At 40.9% G+C, this 24,566-nt stretch overlaps 1 protein-coding gene across 4 annotated transcripts in view; it reads right to left on the bottom strand.

The window, feature by feature from the left end:
- Positions 1-24,566, bottom strand: part of Stim1 (stromal interaction molecule 1) — a 177,939-nt gene that overhangs the window by 26,219 nt on the left and 127,154 nt on the right. For all 4 annotated transcript variants that reach the window (XM_013354368.2, XM_013354369.2, XM_005368822.3 and 1 more), the window contains exons 4-6: positions 14,563-14,674; positions 11,773-11,888; positions 3,932-4,109 (exon numbers count right to left, since the gene is read on the bottom strand). In XM_013354368.2, coding sequence (XP_013209822.1) covers positions 3,932-4,109; positions 11,773-11,888; positions 14,563-14,674 — 406 coding nt within the window. The remainder of the gene's footprint in view (positions 1-3,931; positions 4,110-11,772; positions 11,889-14,562; positions 14,675-24,566) is intronic.

The raw sequence follows: 24,566 nt of genomic DNA, 5'->3' as shown, positions 1-24,566 counted from the left end.
GAAAGGAAGAAGGAAGAGGTCAGCGAGGGAGCTCAGTAAGTAAAGGTGTTGGCTGCCGAACCCAACAACTGAGTTTTATCCCAAGGACCCACATGGTAGAATGAGAGAACAGACTCTGGTGAGTTATTCTCTGACTTCCAGACCCACACCATGATATACTGCCCCCCTCACACAAATAAATAAGTAAACGTAAGAAAAATATTTTAAAAGAAAAGGGCTGGGCATGGTGGTTCACACCTTTAATTCCAGCATTCTGGAGGTGGAGATGAGTGGATCTTTGTGAGTTCCAGACCAGCCAGGGCTATATAATGAGACACCGTCAGGAAAGAAAGAAAGAAAGAAAGAAAGAAAGAAAGAAAGAAAGAAAGAAAGAAAGAAAGAAAGAAAGAAAGAAAGAAAGATTGATTGATTTAGAATTGAGGTACAGGAAAGTAAAAGAAAAGGTCAGATGTTGTGGTACATGCTTGGAGTCACATAAGAGGTAGAGGCAGGAGGATCAATGCATGTTCAAGACCAACCTGGTCTTTATAGCAAGTTCCAGACTACCCAGGGTTACACAGTGAGATTACCATCACTACCACCACCAAAAGTAGTAACAAGAAAGAAAATACAGACTATAGAATAAAAAGTCCCCCCCACAGGGGGACATTGTCTACTTAGTTAAAATGAAAATATCCATGCATGTTGAAGAACATCTATAAACCCAACACTTAGAAGGTGGAGGCAGAAAAATAAGGAGTTCAAGGTCAGCCTCGGCTATAAGAGACCATGTCAACAAAGAAAATAGAAGATTAAAAGACAGATATAGAGTTCAATCTTTTAAAAACAGCAGGTCCATACTTGTCTGTGGCTGCAGCCCTGAAAAGAACAAACAGTAACCTACAAGCAGCTCTGCAACAAGAGCACTTTGCTGCCTACTTTGTCCCTGGGAAGGAGCTGACCCTCCCTAGGAAGGACACCAGATGGCGATACTGCATAGCTTAAAAAGAAAAAAAAATCAGAGGTGCCATTTCCTTTCCTGGCTGATATCTACCGTCCCGTGACCCCAACTGCAAAAAACTGTACCACTAGGGATTCAACTCTTCACCAAAAGGCTCTAAAACAGCCTCTTCTGAAAAGCCAATATTACCACATCTTTCCTCTTTAATACAGAGTGCCATTAAAGTAAAACGACCCACTTATATCTCCATTGTCTAATGGAGATAGAGATCAATAAATATCATTGGGTGCAGAAATGAGAAAATAAACGTAAATCAAACAGTGTCCTACTCCAAGGCAACTATCAATTGGCAATATAAGGAAGAAAAGTAGACACCTGTGTGACATTTCACCTGTTTCTTCATACCAAAAGGAAATAAAATTCCTGCCTGCCTCCAAGAACTGTTTGGAAAGCAGTAAACTCCTAATTAGAATGTATATGTAGTGTTATACGTATTCACACCAAAGCTTCGTGATGGCAGTATTTCTATAGACAGGAGGGACAAGGTGGCATGTGGGCTCTGTATTCTGTCAGAGAAGGACATGTGTGAATACGCACACGTCTAGAGGAGGATGTGTGTCTCCTGCTTGGTGCTACAGTGGTCACTGAGCTCAGGAGGCTTTAGAGAGCAGGGAGGGCTCAAAGCTTAAGTTTTATCCCCAGACATGGAATGTCTCTTGCTTAGATTCTTTTGTCTTTGGAATGAAAACAGTACATATTTTTCAAACAAATGAAGTATGGGAATTGTCAGACAGCAATAGTTAGCCTCTAGTTGGCAAGGATCCAAGGACAAGGGGCCCAGCAGATCAGTTCCAAGTACCCATAGAGTGGCTCACAATTGGCTGTAACTCCAGTTCCGGGGGATCTGATGCCTTCTTCTGGTGTCTCAGTTACCAGGCACACACGATGCACACACAGACATGCAGGCAAAAGATTCATACATATAAAATAAAAACAAACCTTAAAAAAAAAAAAGACCTTGGCCAGGCAGTGGTGAGGCACACCTTTAATCCCAGCACTCGGGAGGCAGAGGCAGGTGGATCTTTGTGAGTTCGAGACCAGCCTGGTTTACAAGAGGTAGTTCCAGGATAAACTCTAAAGCTACACAGAGAAACCCAGTTTTGGAAAACCAAAATAAAATGAAATAAATATGTGGCTCAGGGCCAGGTGTGGTATATGCCTTTAGACTTAGCACTTGGGAGGCCGAGGCAAGCAGATGCCTGAGTTCCAGGTCATAAAGGCCTATATAGTGAGAGCCAAACCAGCCAATGATATATTTTAAAAATAATAATAAATTAATTAACTAATTAATTAAAGACCCACCCCAAAACAAAAAAGAAACCTTGCTCATAAGAAAGCCTTTCCTCATCTATTCAAAGAAGACAGTGTCTGCTACTTAAAAGTAGCTCTTTAAATGTCTCAGGCCGAGGCAGGACCACCATGGATCCCAGGCCAGGCTTGGCTACACAGTGAGATCCTGTCATTAAAAAAAAAAAAAAAACCTAAAGAAGCCAGGTTGGTGGTGCACACTCATAATCCCAACTCTTGGAAACCTGAGGCAGGAGGACTGCTATGAGTTCAAGGGCAGCCTAGACCTCGACTACTTAGTAACAGTATGTCTCAAAACACACTTACATATCATGTGCATGCACGTGTACACACAATCACACACACATATGTACACACACACAAATGGGGAGGGGGACACACTCCAGGCTTCTTTCTTTTGGGGGACACAAGGACATTCAACTCCCTATTCGCTGGCCCCCACCTAGATGCTGGGACCTCAGGCACATGTTCAGCCCCATCCTTTGGATTAAGGACAAAGAGTTGTGGAGAGGAATACACACTGTCCCAGAAATCAGTACTTACGGTATGTAGAGTATATGAAAAAGAATTATGGGAACACGATGAAGACTACTTTATTTCTTATTTCTTCTTCCTTTTTTTTTTATTTTCAAGACAGGGTTTCTCTGTAGTTTTTGGTGCCAGCTCTTGTAGACCAGGCTGGCCTTGAACTCACAGAGATCTGCCTACCTCTGCCCCTGAGTGCTGGGATTAAAGGCTGTGCCACCACCGCCCATTTATTTCTTTTTTCTTTGCGAGACATGGTTGACCTCAAACTTGCTATATAGCGAAAGATGACCTTGAACTTCCAATCCTCCTGCCTCCAAGCCCAGTTAAAAATGTTCTTACATGTGTCTATGCATACACCCAACATGAGAGCATGTGGAGATTAGAGGATGACCCTGATTTCTGGGAATTAATTCTCTCCTTCCACCCTGTGGCTTCTAGTGTTGAACACACATGCCAAGATTGGCAGCAAGCACCTTAACCTGCTCCACTTCCTTGCCAGGCCCTATGTCCAGTTTTATGTGGTGTCTGGCCCATGCTAAGCATTTGCTCTATCAACTGAGCTATATTCTCAGCCATTTCTGTTTTCTTTTTGAAACAGCCCTGTCTCAGACTTGCTAGAAGTCTATGATAACCTTGTGTTCTTGATCCTTCTACCCCCACCTCCAAAATGTTAGGATTATAGACATGACCAGCTTGTTTTATGAGGTTTCTTTGGGAGCCATGAGAAATTGTTAATGTATCTATTTGCATGAGGAAAGTAGCAAGATGTAGGACAAGAAACAGAATGACCCATAACAAGTCCCCTATCAGGGAATTCTCGACCTCTGGCAGCAATGCAATTCTCCCTTTCAAGCTCAGACAAAAAAAAGTTTGTTTTGTTTTTAAATAAAATAAAATACAAGCTCCTCTCAAGAGGAGCAATGAAATCCAGGGCAACTGAACTGGCTGACAGGAAGGTAGCATCTCAGAACCGCTCTAGAGGATGGGACAGTCTTTACATTCATGTCAACAGGGTGCCAGGAGCTAAATGGTTCACAAAACAGGAGACTTCAAGAGCTGGCAGCACCAGGGCTAGGTAAAGAAGCAAGGCCTTACCGCTCCTGAAGGTCATGCAGACTCTGCTCGGCTCTGTGTAACCCTTCCAGATCCTTCATCATCTTCTTCATGTGCTCCTTAGAGTAACGGTTCTGAATATAGGCAAACCAGCAGCCACCCACGCCGATAACGATAGACACCACCAGCATGAAGTCTTTGAGGTGATTATGTCGAGTCACTGCCAGATAAGGGAGGCCGTGGTGAGTCCGGGCACCCATAACACTACTTACCTGCATCCCTCCTCAGTGATTCCTCTTGTGAAAGGCAGGCAGACCTTTCAACTCAGAAAGAATTGATTCTCTTAGGCACATACTCCACATACTATCAAAATAAGGACTACTTATCTCTCTACCAGTGAAGGCCTAGTTTAGATAGGATAACAAGCCTGAGGATAATTTTGAAGGCTTACTAACTCATCCTTCCCTAGGATGCAGTGAGGACAACAGTGCGTCCTCAGTACATCTCAACCATCTTTGGGATGGGATAGGCCTAAGCTTAAAGACAAATTAACATACCTATTTTCACGCAAGAAAGGGGAATTACGAGACCCATGAGGGCAGCCATAGATGTTTAATACAGGCTCTCTGAGAGAAAACTGAAGAGCCTTTACTGCAGTGGTCCCTTTGAGTCACATCTTGGATATCCTGCCTATCAGATATTACTATTTATAACAGTAGCAAAATCAGTTATGAAGTAGCAATAAAATAATTCTATGTTGGGGTCCCCACAGCATTAGGAGGCTGAAAGCCACTCCTCTAATGGTTACTCTCCAGCCTCTATTAATCCTGTACTTCCAGCCATACTCAAATTTTCATTATTTTGTCCTCAGATACACTAAGATATTTATTCAGCACAGGAGTTACTTTTCTTTCTGGAATATATTTGCTTCCTCCACAGTCTTTACTAAGCACCGTGGATATTCTTTGTCTCCCCTGAATGTTAAGAACTTCTATTCTCGGTTTGTTGGGATTCCTCAATGCCAATGTCACCATATACACACTTCGGTACTAAGGGCTTAAACCTAGGGCCTCAGGAATACTAGGCAAGTACTAGTTATTCCATCAGCACTTTTTACTTTTTTGAGACAGAATCTCATTAACTTGTTCAGTCTGAAGTAAACTTGTGGTCCTCCTTGTTCATGGAACAAGGAGCCTCCATGATCCTGAAAGCCCTATTCCTGCCCCTCTCTCTCTCTCCCTCTCTCTCTTTCTAAACCCCATCCTCTTAGAGAATAGTCAACTAAAAAAAAGTGCTAAAATGCCCAGTTACAAATTCCTGGCAACTATTTAAACTCCCAAATCCCCATCTAAGTGGTTCAGCTTTTGACCATACTTGGGCACAAACCCAGCTTGTGGTGGACATGTCATCACCCCTCACCTACAGGCTATATAATCTCCCTGCTTTAGTTTGGGTGAGTGGCTTCTCCAGCCTCAACCTCTGGGACTGGAGAAGTCACCCAGAAGTGGCTTTGCTCAAATAAACCTTTTGTTATACTTTTTCAATTCGGCTTATCTGGCTTACTGCATCGGCAGAGAAACCTATTATCCTGATACAGAAAACCTGTTACTCCCAAATAGCTGGGATTACAGATCTGCACCAACAAGCCAAACTCCTTGTGCATTCTACTCTTTTAAGTACATGTATGTATTTGTTATATTGATTTAAAGTGGGTAAGGTGGAGGGTGCACATCATGACACACGTGAGGTCTGAGAGCTCAGTCTCGCCTTCTACCATGGAACTTGAATTAGCGGGCTTGGTAGCAAGCACATTTATCTCCTGAGACATGTCCATCAGCCTTACTCTTACATTTTTTAAAGTATGTAGTATGTATGTATGTATGTATGTATGTGTATATGCAGGTGCCCACAGAGGTGAGAGGTACTGAATCCCCTGGAGCCAGAGTTACAGGCAGTTGTGAGGTACCTGACATGTACACTGGGAATCAAACTCAGGTCCTCTTCAAGAGCAGTAAGCATTCTTAACCACTAAACCATCTCTCCAGCTCCCATTCCTCCTTTACGGTTCTTGTTTTATTTTGTTTTGTTTTGTTTTTGGCTTTTCAAGACAGGGTTTCTTTGTGTAGCCCTAGCTGTTCTGGAACTTGCTCTGTAGACAAAACTGGCCTCACAGAGATCCCTCCCAAGTGCTGGGACTAAAGGTATGTGCCATCATTGGCTAGCCCCTTAGCAAATATCTAAAAATGTCTTGCTCACATGAGACTATTAGATAAGCATTTTTCCATTTAGTGCTTCTAACCCATACAGACTGTGTCTATCTATTTCACTCAATCTTTACCTAGTCCAGATTGAGTTGGAATCATAATCTATTCTTTTGATCAATTTCATGTTCTGGAACTCATCAATGCAGCCCAGACTAGTCTCAAACTTACAGCAATCCTTTTGCCTCAACCTTAAGAGTGCTGGGAATTACAGGTATGACCAGAGGTTCTCTAGGGTATATGTGACCTCTGCTTACCAAGTGCTGAGATTAAAGATATATGCCACCATGCACGGCTATTCTTTATTCTTTTGATATTTTGAAAAAGTACAATATGTCTTTTCTTCCTTTTGCTGCTTAGGTTTTAAGAAAGAGGGAGGCTGGAGAGATGGCTCAGAATCTAAAAGCACTGGTTGCTTTCACAGAGGACTGGGGTTCAGTTCCCAGTACTCACATTGGAGAACTCACAACCACCAATAACTAACTCCAGTTCCAGGGGAAACACTGCCTTTCTTCTGGCCTCTGTGCAAACCTACGATCATGTGGTGTACATACACGCATTCAGGCCTGCAGCGAGCTCACACATATTTTACAGTAAATGTACAGCTGACAGCTCTATTGGACTATCCACGGGAAGTGTATATGCACACCCCACATGGAATAACCCATTTTTACAGAGTTACAGGGATACCTGTCCTTTGAATAACTCACTGTCAGTTCTGTAAAAACCTTGTGAAATCATGGCATTTCTCCCTTCTGTAGTATCCCAGCAATGTATAAGTTAGACTTTTCCTGTAAGGGAAACCGGATACCTCCCCCCATACCATGAAGCCATGGTGTGAAAAGGATTCACTCAGTCAAACCTTTGTTCCCATAGCCAAAATTCACATAAAACTAATCTCCGACAACTATCTTTAATGACCAGATTCATCAACAAGGAAGGAGCCCATATGTCTACTCTAACAACAGACTCAGGAAGGTGTAATCTACTGGTCTGCTCTGACTTAACAAGCTACTAATATTCCGTATTTACCCTTTACCTTGGTTTCAATTAACATAAGATCATAGCCCAGGAAATTAACTGTTTTTATCTTTAACCTTAGAGATACAGAAAAAAGACTTGAGTTGCTAAATCAGCCTCAGGGAAAATAATTTCCACTTGGGTACTGGCAGGGACCCTGCCGGAATCAAAAGCAAAACCTCCATAGAGACCCCCTTTTTTACTCAGTCAGCAAGACATTAATGCAAATCAAGCCTTCAGATTACCATGGCTACCAATGCATTAAGCGAAAATGCCCAGAGACTGCAACAGTGCTGCTGCATTCTTCTGCAAGTAATCATAAACTTCTAGTTATACTCAAGAAATATAGTTAGTGCACAAAAACTTCCTCTTAGAATTCTGTAATGATTTAAAAGGTCCCATTCTTAGTTGATCCTCCCAATATCTGCCTGGGACCTTCTCAGCCACACCCCCTCTGCGATGTAAGCATCTCCTGACTCTGTGAAATGCATGTTTGATACTATTGTTACCACTTATGGGATTGCTACTTTGTCTGTATGCCCATATAAACGGAAAGCCTTGAAGAGAACATCCCTCCTTCTTTATAGTCTTCCCCCAAGGAATAAAGAAACTTGCAGGAAAAGAGTGCCTGAGTCAGTCAGTTTGTTCTTCCCCTCAGATCCTATTCCCAAGCCAGTCTTCACTTACTGTAGAAGTCCTATTCTGAACCCTGGGGGAGTGCTGAGGCTGAGAGCTCCCGATACAGACAGACAGACAGATAGAAATACATACATACATACATATAAAATAATTTTTCTCTAAGTAGCATCTTGAGATAAAATTCATATTATACAAATGAACTATTTTAAAATGAACAATTCAGGGGCAAGCAGTACATTCTCAATATATGTTAACACCAATTCTACCTAGTTCCAAAGCAAATCTAATCCTCCAAAGTAAAACTTACTGCTCATAAATAAATAAGAGAGGGCAGGGTGTGGTGTAATACATCTTTAATCCCAGTACTCAAGAGGAAGAGGCAGATGGATCTCTATGAGTTCAAGGCAAGCCTGATAAACAGCAATATCTGGGATCATCATGGCTACAAGGAGGAAATGGAGGAGAGACGAGGCGGTGGCAGCAGCAGGAGCAGGAAGAGGAAGTGGAGGAAGACAAAATCTGGGAATGTATGTAGCTCAATGCAGGAACACTTGTCTAGCATATGAAAAAAATCTGGGTTCCATTCCCAGTGCCAAAATCACCATTATTTCTCAATTATCATTATTATTGTTTCTCAGCTGGACAGCCTAGACAACAGAATGATTTCAAGGCCAGCCTAGGAAATAGACTGAGACTCTATTTCAAAACAAAATTATGAAATGTGGTGTGGATATAGCTTAGTAAGGTGCCTATCTACGTGCACAAGGCCCTAGTTTGAACCCCAGTGCTGAGAAGGAAAGAAAGAAGCTGCAATCCTCTTAGGAGGCTGAGGTAGGAGACAGCTGTCAAGATTCCAAGACCAGCCTGAGTTAAAGATTTCTTGTGTGGGAGTGGGTGGAGGGATTGGTGTCCTTGGTTTACATCTGTAATCCCAGCACTGGGAAGACTGAGGAGGGAGGATTATCAAGAGCTCTAGGCCAGCCTAGACTTCAGAGTAAGACCCTATATCAAAAAAAAAAAAAAAAATCCCCTCTTTTTTTCTTCTCATTCCTTCCTCTTTCCAGTTCCCGCCTACCACCAATATGAATTTGATTCTAGGATGTGTCTATGAATTTACTTATTCTGGGTGTTTTATATAATGAAAACAAAAATGTAATGTTCTGTAACTAATTTCTTTTATTTAGCATAATGGTTTTATTTTGTTTTGTTTTGGTATGGTTTCATTTTGGTTTGGTTTGATTTTTCTAGACAGGGTTTCTCTGTGTAATAGTCCTGGCTATCCTGGAACTCGCTTTGTAGACAAGGCTGGCCTGACACTCACAGAGAGCCACCTGCCTCTGCCTTCCAAGTGCTGGGATTAGAGGTATGCACCACCACTACCAGGCCATAATGTTTTTTTTTTTAAGGTATTTATATTGTAGTGTGTATCAGCACTTCTTTCTCATGGTTGCAAACAATCACACTAAATGTATAGAAAACAATGTGTTTATTCACATTATTTCCTCATTTGGCCTTAGACTTATGCTGTTATGAACATGTGTATACATGTACTTGTTTGAGTACCTGTTTTAATTTTTCTGTTATATACTTATGTATGTAATTGCTGGGTTGTGGTAACTCTTATGTCTAATTTTTAAGGAACCACCAGACTGTTTTTTCATAGTAACTGCATCATTTTACATTATCATCAACAAAGTTGAAGAGTTGCAACTTTTCCTATCTTATTTTCCATTTTTTTAGAAACTATTATTAGGGGCTAGAAAGACGGCTCAGCAGTTAAAAGCACTTGCTATGCAATCAAGAGGGCCAGAGTTTGGATCATAGCACCACATAACAAGCTAGGTATTCAACAAATGCCAGTAACTACAGCTCTGAAAGATCCAAGACCCTCTTCTGGCATCTGCATGTGCACACCAGTTAACACATGTAAACACATACACACAAGATAACTAAATACATAAGCCAGTAAAAAAAATTTAAAGTCTGAAAAGAAACCAAAAAGTCCAAACTCTCTTTTCTTTTACATACAGGTTCTCAATGTGGAGCATGGCTGGCCTGAAACTCACAGAGCCTGCCTCTGCCTCCTGAGTGCTGGGATTAAAGCTGTGTGCTACCACACCCAGCTGAAACTAATATTATTGCTATTGTTACAGCTATGCTATTCTAGATGGTATAAAATACTCTTAGCTATGATACTACTTCTGCTTATCTCAGGAGCAGTTTTCTGACCTCTGAACTCCCTTTAGCTTTGATCACCCTCAGCATCTAAGCTATACGAGATGGGCCTAGGAGAAAACTGTTCCCGTTCATGTCACAGTGCCAGTCTAACGTCCTCCATGAAGATCCCTCCTGCTGACTCTCATCATCTAGACCTAATCTCATGGAACCAGGATTCTCGTCCTTATATTAGCTGATCTTTCCATCTAGAGTACTTGTCTGTACTTTCTTCCTTTTGCTTTTATGAAGCAGAGTTGGGGTTTGATAAAGATATTTTAACATATACTTAAGTATAATTGTTAAGAAAGGCTCTCAGAAAAAAAGTAAAACATACCCAAGAACAGAGTTTTGGGCTTTTCAAAGAAGAGTTATGGCAAATAAGACATGCCCAAGTGTGAGTAATGGCCCCATGGGAGATCTGCCTTCCGTTTCTTTCCCACACACCGCAACCCTCACATACACAGGATTTCACTGAACCCGGGTGGACAACTACCCCAAATTCTCCTGGCTCAGCCTCCTGTACAAGACTGGAGATGGACACCACCAAGCCATGATAGAAATTTTGGTCTTTCTTGACTATATTAAAATAAGAAAAGGATGGCAAGGCTAACTACTCTCACCAGTTAGAACTCCAGAGCTGAATTATTTAGTAAGTATGTATTGCTACATCAAAAGCCCTTTTAGTCTTTCCCAACTACCCATGGACACAAAGTTTTCAGCAATCAAGTCCCTTCCCTCTGTATAAACCCACTGATGGCAGCTAACAGCTAACTGACATTCACTCTCTATGTGTTCCTTAATAGTTTTAGCCTTCCTTCTTTAGGTTGTTTCCTTCATCTACAATGTCTTCTCTTGGAAAATCCATGGAATAAAGCTAGGCTCCCTCTGAAAGACAGAGATCATGTGTCACTTTTTTCCCTGGACCTAGTCTGAAGTCCACAGTCAGAGCACTAGTAGAGAACAGTGGTTTCAGTGTGGCTCTGTGGAAGTGGAACCTAGGACTTCATGAGTGCTAGGCAAGCATTCTATCACCTGAGCTACATCCTCAGCCTGGAATGATGATGCTATTATTATTATTTTGCTGACCTTCCCTGTCACCTGGGTACCCTGTCCTTTTAAGAAACAAGCTCTGCACACTTCCAACCTCCCCACTCTCTTCCACTGAGGCAAGCAGATCCCCTGTCTCGTCTCCAGCCTGCTCTCTCTTTTCCTGTCCCTCTTCTGAAGAGGTAACTACTGTCCCTCTCATCCCTTTCCCCTTTCCTCCTTCCTCCCCTTCCCTTTCCCCTCCATAACCCACTAAATAAACTCTATACCCCAACTCTCTCTCTCTGCATGGCTTATCTGTCTGTCTCTCACTCACCCTGGTCTCCCACTCACCAAAGGGACCTGCTGAGGCCTCTGGGGACCTGCTGCTGCCCCTCATGGGACTGGTCCACCACCATGTGTTTATAAACAGTAACAGCTATTCCACTAGGAAATACTATGGTTGGTTCATCTAGGTCTTCCTATATAATCCTGCACAACACTAGCAAAAAGTAAATCTTTCCTTAAAATATGTAATGAATGAGTAGATTAAATGTATAAATATGGGAGACTTAAACAAGAATGTTTCATATTTCCACACCAGTGGGATAATGAAGGTGCTTTCCTGTAGGGGTGCCTATGAGACCCAGAATTTCAGCCTAGTCACTCCCAGTGGCTTTAGGCTTTATGCACAGCAGTAGACTTCTACACACAACTCACAGAGAGGAGGTCCAAAGAGCACAGTGTCCAGGGCCTTCAGCTGCAGCTTCTGCCTGTGGCTCCGATCTGTCATCTTCAGTACAGTCCCTGTCATGGTGGTGTTGGTTACAGCTAGCCTGTTAAGGGAAAAGAATAGGGATCAGGTTTGAGACATCAAAATATATTCATGAACACATTCAGCTTTTGGTAATTGCTCTCCTCTGCACTCTAGAACACAGAGTCTGAACAAGTAAGATGTTTTGTTTGTTTGTGGTCTTTTTTAATGTGAATAATTTATCTACATGCATGTCTGGTACCAGATGCAGGCAGTACCCACAGAGGCCAGAAGAGAGCTCTAGATACCCTGGAACTGGCGTTACAGATGACTGGGCCACCAAGTGGGTGCTGGCAATTGAACCTAGGTTCTCTGGAAAAGCAGCAAGTTTTTTTTTTTTAACTGCAGAGCCATCTTTCCAGAATGAGTAAGTTGTCTCTAATACGGAGCATAACTAAGAATTTGATCCCTTTCTATCCACAGTCTCCTGAGGACTCTGCCCTAGAAGGACTAACAATCTGTGGCAAATCATAGTTAATTACATTTTTTTTTTTGTTTTTTCGAGACAGGGTTTCTCTGTGGCTTTGGAGCCTGTCCTGGAACTAGTTCTGTAGACCAGGCTGGTCTCAAACTCACAGAGATCCGCCTGCCTCTGCCTCCCAAGTGCTGGGATTAAAGGCGTGCGCCACCAATGCCCAGCTTTAATTACATATTTTTATGCTTCTTTTTATTTCTTATTTCTCCTTCTTTTTTTTCTTGTTGTTGTTTTATGTTGTATGATATGTATGAGTATGGGCATGCATGTGCTACAATGTGCATGTGATGTCTAAGAATAAATTACAGGAGTTGATTCTCTCCTTCCAACATTGTTGTAGGGGGATTTCTCATTTCTCCCATGAGAAATAATCCAGGCTACATAGTCCATGAATTTCCAAAAAATCATCCTGTCTCCACCTCCCATTTCAGTGTGAAGTGCTGGGATTACAGATATACACCACCACACCTTGCTTTTTCCTTCCTTCCTTCCTTCCTTCCTTCCTTCCTTCCTTCCTTCCTTCCTTCCTTTCTTTTCTTCTTTCTTTCCTTTCTTTCTTTCTTTCTTTCTTTCATTCTTTCTTTCTTTCTTTTTTGGTTGTGGTACCCAAATACATCCCAGGCTTACACAGCAGGCGTCTTACCAGCTGAGCATCTCACCAGTGATTTCTCTTGTGTTTCTGCTTTCAGAGATTATCTGGATTATTATATATTAGTCCCTACATTTCATCGCACAAAAATATGCTCTCCTGTACAGTCCAGATCAAAACAACATGTTCAATGACCCACTGGTTCTTGGGCCTTCTAACCCACTGCTATTATATATAAACCTGCTTATGAACAAAACCGAGTTGGCCCTATTATCAAGCATTTGAGTAATTGCAATACTGTTTACTCCTAATAAGATTAGTGTAGTGTTTTGACCTTTAACCACACTGATAATAAGACTTTGTCTTATTAAGATAATAAAAAGACTGAAGAAAACTGGACTTCATCTTTTTTCTGCTGAAACACAGCAGGTATAGAAGAAAAATAGTTTAAGATTAAAAAAAAAAGGGTGGAAACTATGTGCCTGGGCTCCCTGAGGGCACATTTAACACTATACTACTCTGTACCACTGATTATCTTTTCCTCAGCTAGAAGAAAAGCCTCTGACATCATAGTGTGTGGTTTCTACTTCTGTCTGAACATGAAGGAGTGGCAGCTACTTCCCCCTCTGAACTTAGAAGGCAATCAAGGGCACCTACAAGAAAGGTAATGGGGCACTATAAACAGTTGGTCAGGAGATCTGGCTTCTGGTCCTAAGCAATCTCACTTGTCTGATTACAAGGGGCTCGGTTCCTCCCCTCAGACCTCAATTTCCTTTCGTGTACATTTTTATTTTACTTATGTTACAAGGTCTCTATGCATCTTTGGCTGCCCTGGAACTCATCATGTCGACCAGAATGGACTCCAATTCACAAAGATCCATCTGTTTCTGACTCTTGGAATATTAGGGCTCCACCTGGTCTTCTGTGTAACTTATATAAAACGGGTGTTTTCTGAAAACCTGGGGGTCATTAAACTCCTCTTAAGGTCACTTCTGCAAAATGGATTTCATATTATCACCATACTTCCTACAAGCTAATTCTCAGTGGCACCAATGAGCTATAATGTTATCTCCTTTTAAGTAATGAGAAGGAAAAAGGCATCCGTATTTACTAACACTGCCTAATAGTGTTCTGATGTTTTACACGTAACACTCATTGAACTTTGAGTCCTCACTACAGACTTAGTAACTAAATCAATTCTCTTCCTAAAAAGTTTGTTTGTTTGTGGATGGCGGGGGTGGGGAGGGCGTATGTTATATGATGCATATGTGGAGATCAGAGAACAGCTTGTAGAGTCAGTTTTCCCTTTCCATGATGTGGGTCTCAGGGATTGATCCCAAGTCATAAGATTTAGAGGGAAGTACTTTACCCATTGAGCATGCCTGGTATGTACTAAGCACCCAATAAACAGAAGTCATTAGTATGAGTCTCAGGAGTGATAAGAATTATCACACAAGAGAACAAATACAAAGTGGCCTTTCTGCTTTATATAGCAAACACACAACTGGCATGAGAATAGCAGCTTTCACAGACTGTTGAGGATGAAGCCTTACTGAATTGTCCACAGCAACTTTAAGGCAGACCCCTTCCCAGCCTGTACCCTCAGGAGAAAAATCCAGCCCAGTTCCTAACCTTGGCATGGCATGGCCAGTAAGCTGCAACTTCCGGAAGGTCTCCTCATACTGAGGCAGCTCCACATACGTAATCAGCCACTGTATCACCTCATCCACGGTCCAGTTGTATACTGTGGTAAGACAAGCAAAAACATTACTCCAGAAATTTCCTTGCTTTAGTTGTCCTTTTTCCTCCTGGTAGCTGTTTGCTTTTGAGTATGAAAGCTGACAGTATTGAAGGAATTTATGATACTCTGAAGCAGTGTGCCTTGACTTATACTTGCTATTGTGGTCACACTGACTTAATACTTACCATGTTTGTGTACTTAACATTCCCTTGTCCATAACACCTACCCATAAGTCTGAAAGGATTAGGCACTATATGATCTACTAATATGAAACTCTAATACAATAAAACTATCATTGTTTGGTTTCAGCCAGAACTGGTGATTATATAAATGCTAACATCTACCAAAATTCATGAAACTTTATATCTAAAATAAATATGTTACGGAGCATAGTGCCTCATGCCTATAATCCCAGTATACAGGAGCTGAGGAAAGATGATGGTTATGAATTTCAAGCCAGTCTGGGCTAGATAGTAAGTATGAGGCTTGCCTAGACTACACAGATAAACCCTGTCTCCAAAAAAAATAATAATAATACCTGTATCTTTTTTATGTCTCGATAAACTTAATTTAAAAGTATTTTTAAACTTGAGCATGCGGGAACACACTTATAATCCTAGCATTGGGGTAATCTGGGATAATGTTAGCACTGAGGATACTGAGAAAGAAAGATCATGAGTTCCAGACCAACCTTAGCTACATAATGAATTTGAAGCTACCTTTATTTCAAAACAAAATTATATACATATTTAGAACTCATATATCCCAGGTTGGCCTTGCACTCATGTATAGCTGAGGATGACCGAGAACTTCTGATCTACTTCATCTCTCGAATGTTACAATTTCAGGTAAGTACAACCATACCTAGTTTATTTGGTGTTGGGCATCAAACATAGTACCTTGTGTATCCTAAGTAAGTACTCTAACAACTGAGCTACATCCTAGGCCAAAATAATGACTTTTTAAATAATAAATGTTATCAGGACTGAGAACAACCATCCATCCAATTTGACCAAATATTCACAACGACCCACATAATGCCAAGCTTTCTAGAAGTTGTTTTCCAGTCCACAAACTTAATAGCATCAATGAAGCATGGATTAAAGAAATGGACAAAGGACTGGAGATATGGTTTAACAATTAAGAGCACTTGTTCTTACAGAAGACCCAGATTCAATTCCCAGCACCCACATGGCAGTTCAGACTGTCCATAGTTCCACTTCTAGGATGTATAAGATACACAGATATACATGTGAAGAAAAGTCACTGAAATAAATCTAAAGAAAAAAATTTTAAAAAGAAATGGTTGAAGAATTATAATGAAACATAAGATAAAGGGAATAGTTGCCAAGGTGTTGAGGGTCAGATTTTGGTGAGGAGGCTAGGGTATGACTCAGTAGTAAAATATCTCCTTAGCAGATAAAAGTCCCAGGACTCAATCCCTTGATATAAGAAAATAAAACAAAAGATAGTAGGAGTTTATCTAAAATAATCCATAGGAGTGGAAGGCACTTAATATATAATGAAGTCACATTCCAAGAAAACTCAAAATTTGATTTGTCTAGAATACAAAACTGTGAAGACAGCTATGATGGCTTATAATCCCAATACTCTGGGAGGCTGAGGTAGGAGAATTACTTCAATAAGGCCAGTCAGGGCTACCTGTCATGGCAGATTCCTGTAATCCCAGCAGTAAGGAGGAGGGAGCAAGGAGGATGAGGAATTTAAGGCCATCCCTGGCTAGACAATAAGCTCAAAGCCAACAGGGGCTACTTGAGACTCTACCTCAAAACATCAAGATAAACAAAATTTTAAAATAGAGTACATAGTTTTTGGGACGTTGCGACAGAAGAAAGTTGAAGCCTTGTCACAAACAGTCCTGGCTGCCATGCTGGGCCATCCACTAGTATTACCTTAGGATGAGCCCATGGCTGGTCAATTAAGTGAGGTCCAGCCTCTTACAAGATAGGGAATAGTAATATTTCCACTTCTTATATTATTTTGTACTTGACATAGAGCAAGTTGGATACTTTACAGCTGTTCCCTTACTTAAATCTTCTATGTAGAATTGCACTGTCCAAGAAGCAGCCAGCAGTCACCAATGGCTATTTAAATTAAAATTTCTTAAAATTAGGTTAATAATTCAGTTCTTTAGTGGTGCTAGTCATCACAGAAATGTCCAATAGCTATAAGTGATTAGTGGATACAATATTAGACATCACAAATTGTACATTTTCTATATTATAGAAAATTCTACTGCACAACACTGGTCAAGATATCTTTCTATAAATAAGTTTAAATTCTATATACATTTTATTTTGAATATGTAAAAGTAAAAACAGGGGTAGGATATGGCTCAGCAGGCAGGTAAAGCATTTGCCACACAAACATGAGGACTTGAGTTTGAGTCCCCCAGAACCCACATAAATGGCAGGTGGGCATGGTGACCCACTTGTAATCCTAGCACCTGGAAGACAGAGACAAGGGAAGCTGGCTAATGAATCAGTGAGCTCTTGTTTCTGAAAAAAGATATATAGAAACAAAATTCTAAGATTTTCTCTTATTGACTCATAGGGGACAGACTTGCATGCTCAGTCTACTGGTATCCTGAAGTACAATATTAGTAATAATTACATTAATAGAAACAATCACTTATATAGTACTTTTTGATGATAGTGTTTAAGCATTTTTTTTATTTTTAGAGACAAGCTTTCTCTGTGTTGCCCTGGCTGTCCTAGAACTTGTTCTGTAGACCAGTCTGCCTCTGCCTCCTAAGTGCTGGGATTAAAAGTGTGCTCCAACACCACCTGGCTGCCACCTGTACTTTATAAAGAGACCCGATCTTTAAAACAAGCAAACAAAAAAAAAAACCTCAGATATTCCTTTGGTAGTAGGCATAACCATACCTATCAATCTCACATAAACTACAGAGGCTGGCAGTTTGGAATATGTCCCTTCATTCCCCTGCTTCCACTAAAATATGACTACCAGAAAGACATCTTGAATGAAACAAAGTTGAAGGCAAAACTGATTCTATCCCAATGCTGTCAGAACATGTTGGATCTCAGGATAAAAGTGCCGATGCTGAGTGGTTTTGAGAGTAGCTTAGGTGATCAGCAGAGACACAGGAGGTGAGAGGGAAAGAGGCTGGGAGAAGAAATGAGGCAGGTATACTGAATGTGCTCCAAGACTGCTCCTAAAAGACAAGATGACAGACTTACACAAAGGGTGTCTAATCACGGCTGGTTAAATGTCTGGTTCCTAGTCGAGAATACATTGGGAGAAATGAAAAATTAATTTCCAATACATGCATTCAAACCTCAAAGTTTGAAAAGGATAATGGAGTTGATGTTAAGAAAATACTGAGAAAAGTATAATGAATTAGCCATTACCACTAAAATGAAACTATATCCTAACACATTACCAACATATTAATTCACTATAGTCTGGAACGTCTGGAAATGAAGGATAGGAAAGCGATACACATGAGGCAGACAGACAAGTGCCAGCCTGTACACTACAGAAAACAGCACAGTGCCGTGATTGTGCCAAGGAATCTTGGCCTCATCCAACACAAAGAAGCCTTTCTGCTTGGCATTAGAGTGGAAGGAAGGCACACCATTTTTATTGGTAGAAAAGCCTGAGGCCAGCGGTGCTTCAAAGGCCTTTTGTCTACTAAGAAGACGCCTTAACACAAGCCTGGGCATGGATTCTTGGCATGTTCTAATCAGCACTCTCCACAGACATGGAGACTAACAAGAGTTGCTCTAGACTAGTGGTTCTCAGCCTCTGAATCAGTGACATTTGGATGGGTTTATCTTTGTTGTAGGGACTGTGTTCTGCATTACTACAGGGCATTTGACAATATCTCTGGCATGAACCCACTACATGCCATCAGCACACTGCTAGCTGTTACAACAAAAATGTCTTTTTTCAGGTACTGTGAAATTTGTCCCTGGAAAGACAAACTTGCCCCCTGCTCCCAAAGTTGAGAATTACTGTTCTAAATACTGTATTGAGGCAAAGGTTCTCTAAGAGGATCACTGTACCCCAAGGATAGCTTCTGACCAATCACTCCCTATACAGCTAAGCTACAGGGAAAAGAGATAATGGTTTCAGCATCATGCCAAATCTCAAAGCAAAGTTTTGCTTGTTTGTTTTTAGCTCTATGTATTATTCAGTTACCTAGGCAGCAGCCCCATCTAGGCAGGACTTGCCAGCATGGTGTCATCCACCTAAAGTACTGCAATCTGAACAACATAAGCCATAATGAGCTGTATCCTATATGTTATCTGTATCTCAGATAGCAACTCTGAGTTCCAACATGATCTCACTCAACAGTCTAATTGAAGATACTAGGCTATCTCATCCCTAAGACTCAAGTTCCTAAAATTTAAGTCTTGTTCTACTTTTTCATTCTATGTTGTTGTTGTTGTTGTTGTTGTTGTTGTTGTTGTTGTTGTTGTTGTTGTTGTTGTTAGTGTCTTTGTCTTGTTTGAGGTAGGATCTCATTTAGACAATGTAGGTCCTCATACTCGCTATGAAGCAAAGGATGACTCTGAATTTCACTTCTTCATTGAGAGTGATGATAGGATTACAAGCACACACTACCAGGTTCAGACTGTATTCTCAATCCAAAAGAGAAGAAAATAGAAACTCTGGGCCAAGCTAGGAAGAGGGCCACAGCAAGAATAGAGTGCTCACTATCAATAAGAGACTACAGAATTCAGCAAGAAAAGCTTATAAGACATCAGATACAGATGACTGGCATATCCAAATCCCAGGAGGACATCTGAGCAAGAGAATATCATAAAACAACTTCATCAAACCTGTCCATGTGGTCCCTAGAATACCAAAGACACCATCTATAGGAAAAATGATGAACAATACTACACAGAACAAGAAAAAGCCATACTCTAGTGTCTTATAACAGCTATCAAAAGAGATATACTTGCAGAATTATAGGAAGAATCATTCTTTATTGAATTTATATAGCTACCAGTAGGTTCTCGTGTTCCAGTAGATGGCTCTAACCCATGTACACATAAAGGCAGCAAAAAAATGGACTTAGTGGGTTATTAAAACAAACAAACATGATGTTGAAAAACTGAGTGTTGGGAAGAACAGGCGAGCTTGGGAGGAGGACTAGATGAGATCATATTTCATTGTATGCATGTATAAGATTCTCAAAAATATAGAAAAGTTTTAAAAGAGAGAGAGCATCTACAAGGCGCTGTTATCTCCAATCTTTTTCTTTGTTTTGGGGTGTGCTCAATTGCTTTGTTGATTTTGTTTTTTGAGACAAGAGAAACATGGAGTTCGTACTAGCTTCAAATTTGCTATGTAACCAAGGTTGGCCTTGAACTCCTGGTCCTCAAGTCTCCATCTCCAGAATACTGGGATTACAGGCTTAGCCTTGAAAGACTTGTATTATAAAATATATAATACAAATTTGAAGCTAAAGACCTTAATTTCCATCTTACTTGCCATGGACTAACTGGGATAAATCAATTAATTGGTATGAGCCTCAATTTCCCTTTCTGTAAAACATTCACTGTCACTCACTAAACATTTATTTTGTACTTTTCCAAGTTAGGCACTGGAAACAGAGCAGTGAGAAGAAGAAGATCCCTATTCCCAGGTACTGTTTGTAGCTTATAATCTAGCACTATCTATCTATAGTAATTGCTTGTACATACATTCATTTTAAAAAAAAAAAAGGAGTTCACTGGCTGGAGAGCTGATTCCATAGCTAAGGAAACTTATTTTTTTTTTTTGATTTATGTATTCATCATGTATACAACATTCTGCCTCCATGTATGCCCACATGCCAAAAGAGGGCACCAGATCTTATTACAGATGGTTGTGAGGTTGCTGAGAATTGAACTCACAACCTCTGGAAGAGCAGCCAGTGCTCTTAACCACTGAGCCATCACTCCAGCCCCCGGAAACTTATTAATATTACAGAAGACCCTGGTTCAGTTTGCACATGCACATCAGGGGGTTCACAACTGCAACTCCAGTTCCACACATGTAGTGTACATAGACTCATGCAGGCACACATATACATACTAAGTAAGTAAGTAAATAAACACATAAATATTCATTTTAAAAAACAGAGTGATCAGAATTTGGGTAGACAGAGATTCATGCACCAAAGGAAGAAATAAGAAGAGCAAGACCCAGAACTACAAGCTGTGGTTCATGCTTGGAGAACAGACTTCAGTTTGTCTGGAGTTCAAGGTCATGCATAAAGACAAGGAAATAAGAAGCTACTGAAGCCACAGGATAGGTGCTTGAAAACAGGTTGTCTCCAATTCAAGAGTAAGTCATGGAGATAATTATTAAACACCCCTACTTGCTAGATCACACTCTAGAACCTAGAAACACAGCAAAATACTAAAGTCACATTTCCCCTGGTGTTTATGATTCTGAGGGTAAACACAAAACAGGCAGTCTAACTGAGCCTATGAGATGGCTCAGTGGGTAAAGACAGCCAAAAAACACCTACTACCAAGCCTGACAACCTGAGTTTCAATCCCTGGGGCTTGCAAAGTGAAAGAAAAAAAAGCAGCTCCTGCAAATGGTCCTCTGACCTCCATACACTCACACACTAAAATCAGCAGCCCAAGCCTTTAATTCTAGCAGAGGTAGGTGATCTCTGTGAGTTCAAGGTTAGCCTAGTCTATGTAGAAATTCCAAGCTAGCCAGGGCTACAGAGTAAGATCATGCCTTAAAAATAAGTAAGTAATGTAACAAATGAAAAAGAAAAGAAAACCACAATAAACACATGAAGTGGTAAAAAGTCCATTATTAAAAATTAAGCAGTAAGAGGATAAAAGTAAAAAGAAAAACATTTGTTATTGTTTATTTTTTTGTTTTTTAAAAGAAGAAACAGCTTCTCTAGTGAGGTGACATTTCAGTGCAACATGAAGCTGTGACTCATGTGGGTACTTGGGGTAAGGGCACATCAGCAGAAGGGACAATAAGTCTCACTCCTAGCACTTCAACTACAGCTATTCTCCAGAGATGCGCCAAGGCTGATAGTGGGCCTCAGCCAATCTTTTCTCTTGCCAGGAAAAGAATAAGCAATACGAAACAAGCTCCTGACTCACAAACAAGCTCCTGTGTCAGTATCTCTCATATAATGGACTTGGGGCACCTCTAGACGAAGCCCTCATCTACTTCTGTGGTTTCAAACCCGTGTCCCAAGAGAATTATGTCTACTAGGAAAGTTGCCAAAAACCTTTGGGTCTCCTTCACACAGCTATTAGTGAATTAGCTGGTCACCTGGTCAGCCTCAGTCAGTCATTTGGGCTGTCAGTGAAACAGCAGTTACAAAGGTGGACTCTACAATTTTGTGCCTTGAACCAAACATCACTTATTAAGTGTAAGACCATGAACAAGATGCTAAAAGTTTCTTATCTCATTTTTGCTACTTATAAAATGGTGATAAGCAGAACTCTCACAAGTATATAGTGAAGATACGAGGACCTTCCTTTCCTATAGTAAGTTCTAAAGAAATAGCAGCTAGTCAACCACCCATGGCGGCACACACCTGGAGATCCAGCACTAGGGAGGTAAGGCAGGACAGTCGGGTATGTAAGCCCAGCCTCGGCTACGTTTTCTATCACCGCCATTCATTGATTCACTCAGTCACAAGTTTATTAGTGTATTTACTGTAGAAGGTGGTGGGTATGTTACCAGCACAGAGACAACTCTTCATGAGCTCCAGCCTTAAAAGTTCTCTCAGAAAGAGGAAGAAAAAATTCACTGAAGGGGCAGGTGAGTAAGTGATTAAAGACACTAGCTGCTTTTTTAAAGGAATTAGGTTCATTCTCAGTACCAAATGACAGCTCACAACCATATCTAATTCCAGTTCCACTTCTAGAGATCTCTTCTGTCCTCTGTGGGTACCAGGGATACACATGGTGCATAGCTATACATGCAAGCAAAGCACCCATATAAAATAAAAATAGTAATTTTAAAATTAATTGACCAATAGCTGAGATGTTTTTTTTTGTTTTTTTTTGTTTTTTTTTTTTGCTTATTCTAAATACGAGCAAACTATAGCAGTTACAAAATCCTCCCAAAGTGGCTCTATTTAAATGGAGTGTAGCCTGGAACTGGGTTGCCTGAGACGCTCCCTCCCCACTACCTAGGAATCTTAATTTCCTAGTATGATGTCAATATCAAATTCTGAAACATCACTGTAAAAATAATCTAGGCCTTGGGTGTAGGCGTCATGACCGGCCCACTCCGCTAGGTTGCTGTGTGAAACTCTGATCTATTAAACCCCAAGAGGACACACTCTTAAAGGCCATGTGCAGTGCTACAACAAAGCCCAGAGAAAGCAGGCGAGAGAAACACTGGCAGTGCGGCCACACAAGGCCAGGACAACTCAGCTGTGAAATGTGAAATTGTAAAAGGGAACAAATTTTGGACTTCTTTCCTAGTTTGGGCTGAGTACAGTACTAAGTGTTAGAAATGGGATCATGGAAGATGCTGACCTCAAGCAAACTGACAGGGAGACAGGCAGGGGAACAGACTGTAATTAGTATGTTAAGTGTTACGTGAGATAAACAGAAGAGGCTGTGGGAACACAGCACCCATTATCTAGACTGTGATTTTCAGGAAATATTCCAAAAGGAGATATTTAAATTGAATGTTTAATTGTTTTTGTTTGTTGTTTGTTTGAGGCAGGGTCTGAGGTAGTCAAAAGTGGCCTCCAACTCTATGTAGCCAAGGATGATCCTGAACTCCTGACTCTTCTGCCCCCATCCCCCAGCTGCTGAGATTTACAGGAGCGTGTCATTCATTCTAACTGGTTCACACAGTCCATGCTGAGAATAGAGCCCAGGGTTTCATGTATGCTAGGGCTCATATACTACTCTTCGAGACCACTCCCTTTCTTTAAGACAGGGTCTCTCTTCATAGTCTTGGCTGTCCTGGAGCTCACTATGTAGACCAGGCTGGCCTTGAACTCACAGAGATCCTCCTGCATTTGTCTCCTGAGTGCTGGGCCTTTTTTTTTTTTTTGACTTTGGTTTTTCACGTCAGGGTTTTTCTGTGTAGCCCTGACTGTCCTAAAACTTGCTCTGTAGACCAAGCTGGCCTCAAATGTAGAGATCTTTCTGCCTCTGCCACCCAAGTGCTGGGATTAAAAGCGTGCATCATCACATCCAGCAGCACCTCCCCTCGTTTTTAAAGAAAGAATCTCACTATGAAGTCCAGGGTGGCTTCAAATTCAAGGAAATTTTCCTTCTTCAGTCTTCTAAGTGCTGGCATCATAGGTGTAAAACATAACTGCCTAGTATGTATTTTTAAATTTAAAAACATAAATCAAAGTCTAGGATATAGCTTAATGTGAAAGTATCTGACTAGCACATCCACGGCTGGGCCTAACCCTTAACAAAAATAAATAAAATAAAATGAAAACAGACAGGAGAAGATACACTAACAAGAAAAACAAAAAATAAAAACAAAAACAAAAACCCTATACCTAAAAGTAGTAGAACCTGTAGGTGTGGCCTAACAGAACAAAGTTTGGTCATTTGTGACATACAGGTATTAGAAGCCCAGATCACTAACCACACACTCTCTCTTTGCTTCCTGGGCACCATGAAATAAACAGTTTCCCTGTTGTGCATATTCTGCCTGTTTGTTCTGCCTCACTACCTGCAAAAGGCAACAAGACTTCTAAAATTGAGAGCCAAATAAAAAAATTCCCCCCTTTTGAGGAAAAGAAGATACATTAGCACCAACAAACTTTAGAGAAAAGAATATTATACGAGATGGCTCTGTGGTTAAGAGCACTGGCTGCTCTTCCAGAGGTCCTCAGTTCAATTCCCAGCAACCACAACCATCTGTAATGAGATCTGGCGCCCTCCTCTGG

Source organism: Microtus ochrogaster, unplaced genomic scaffold (assembly GCF_000317375.1).
Source record: "Microtus ochrogaster isolate Prairie Vole_2 unplaced genomic scaffold, MicOch1.0 UNK41, whole genome shotgun sequence".
Lineage (NCBI taxonomy): Eukaryota > Metazoa > Chordata > Mammalia > Rodentia > Cricetidae > Microtus > Microtus ochrogaster.
Note: the sequence above shows the minus strand (reverse complement) of the source record. Positions and strands in the feature narration are given on the sequence as shown.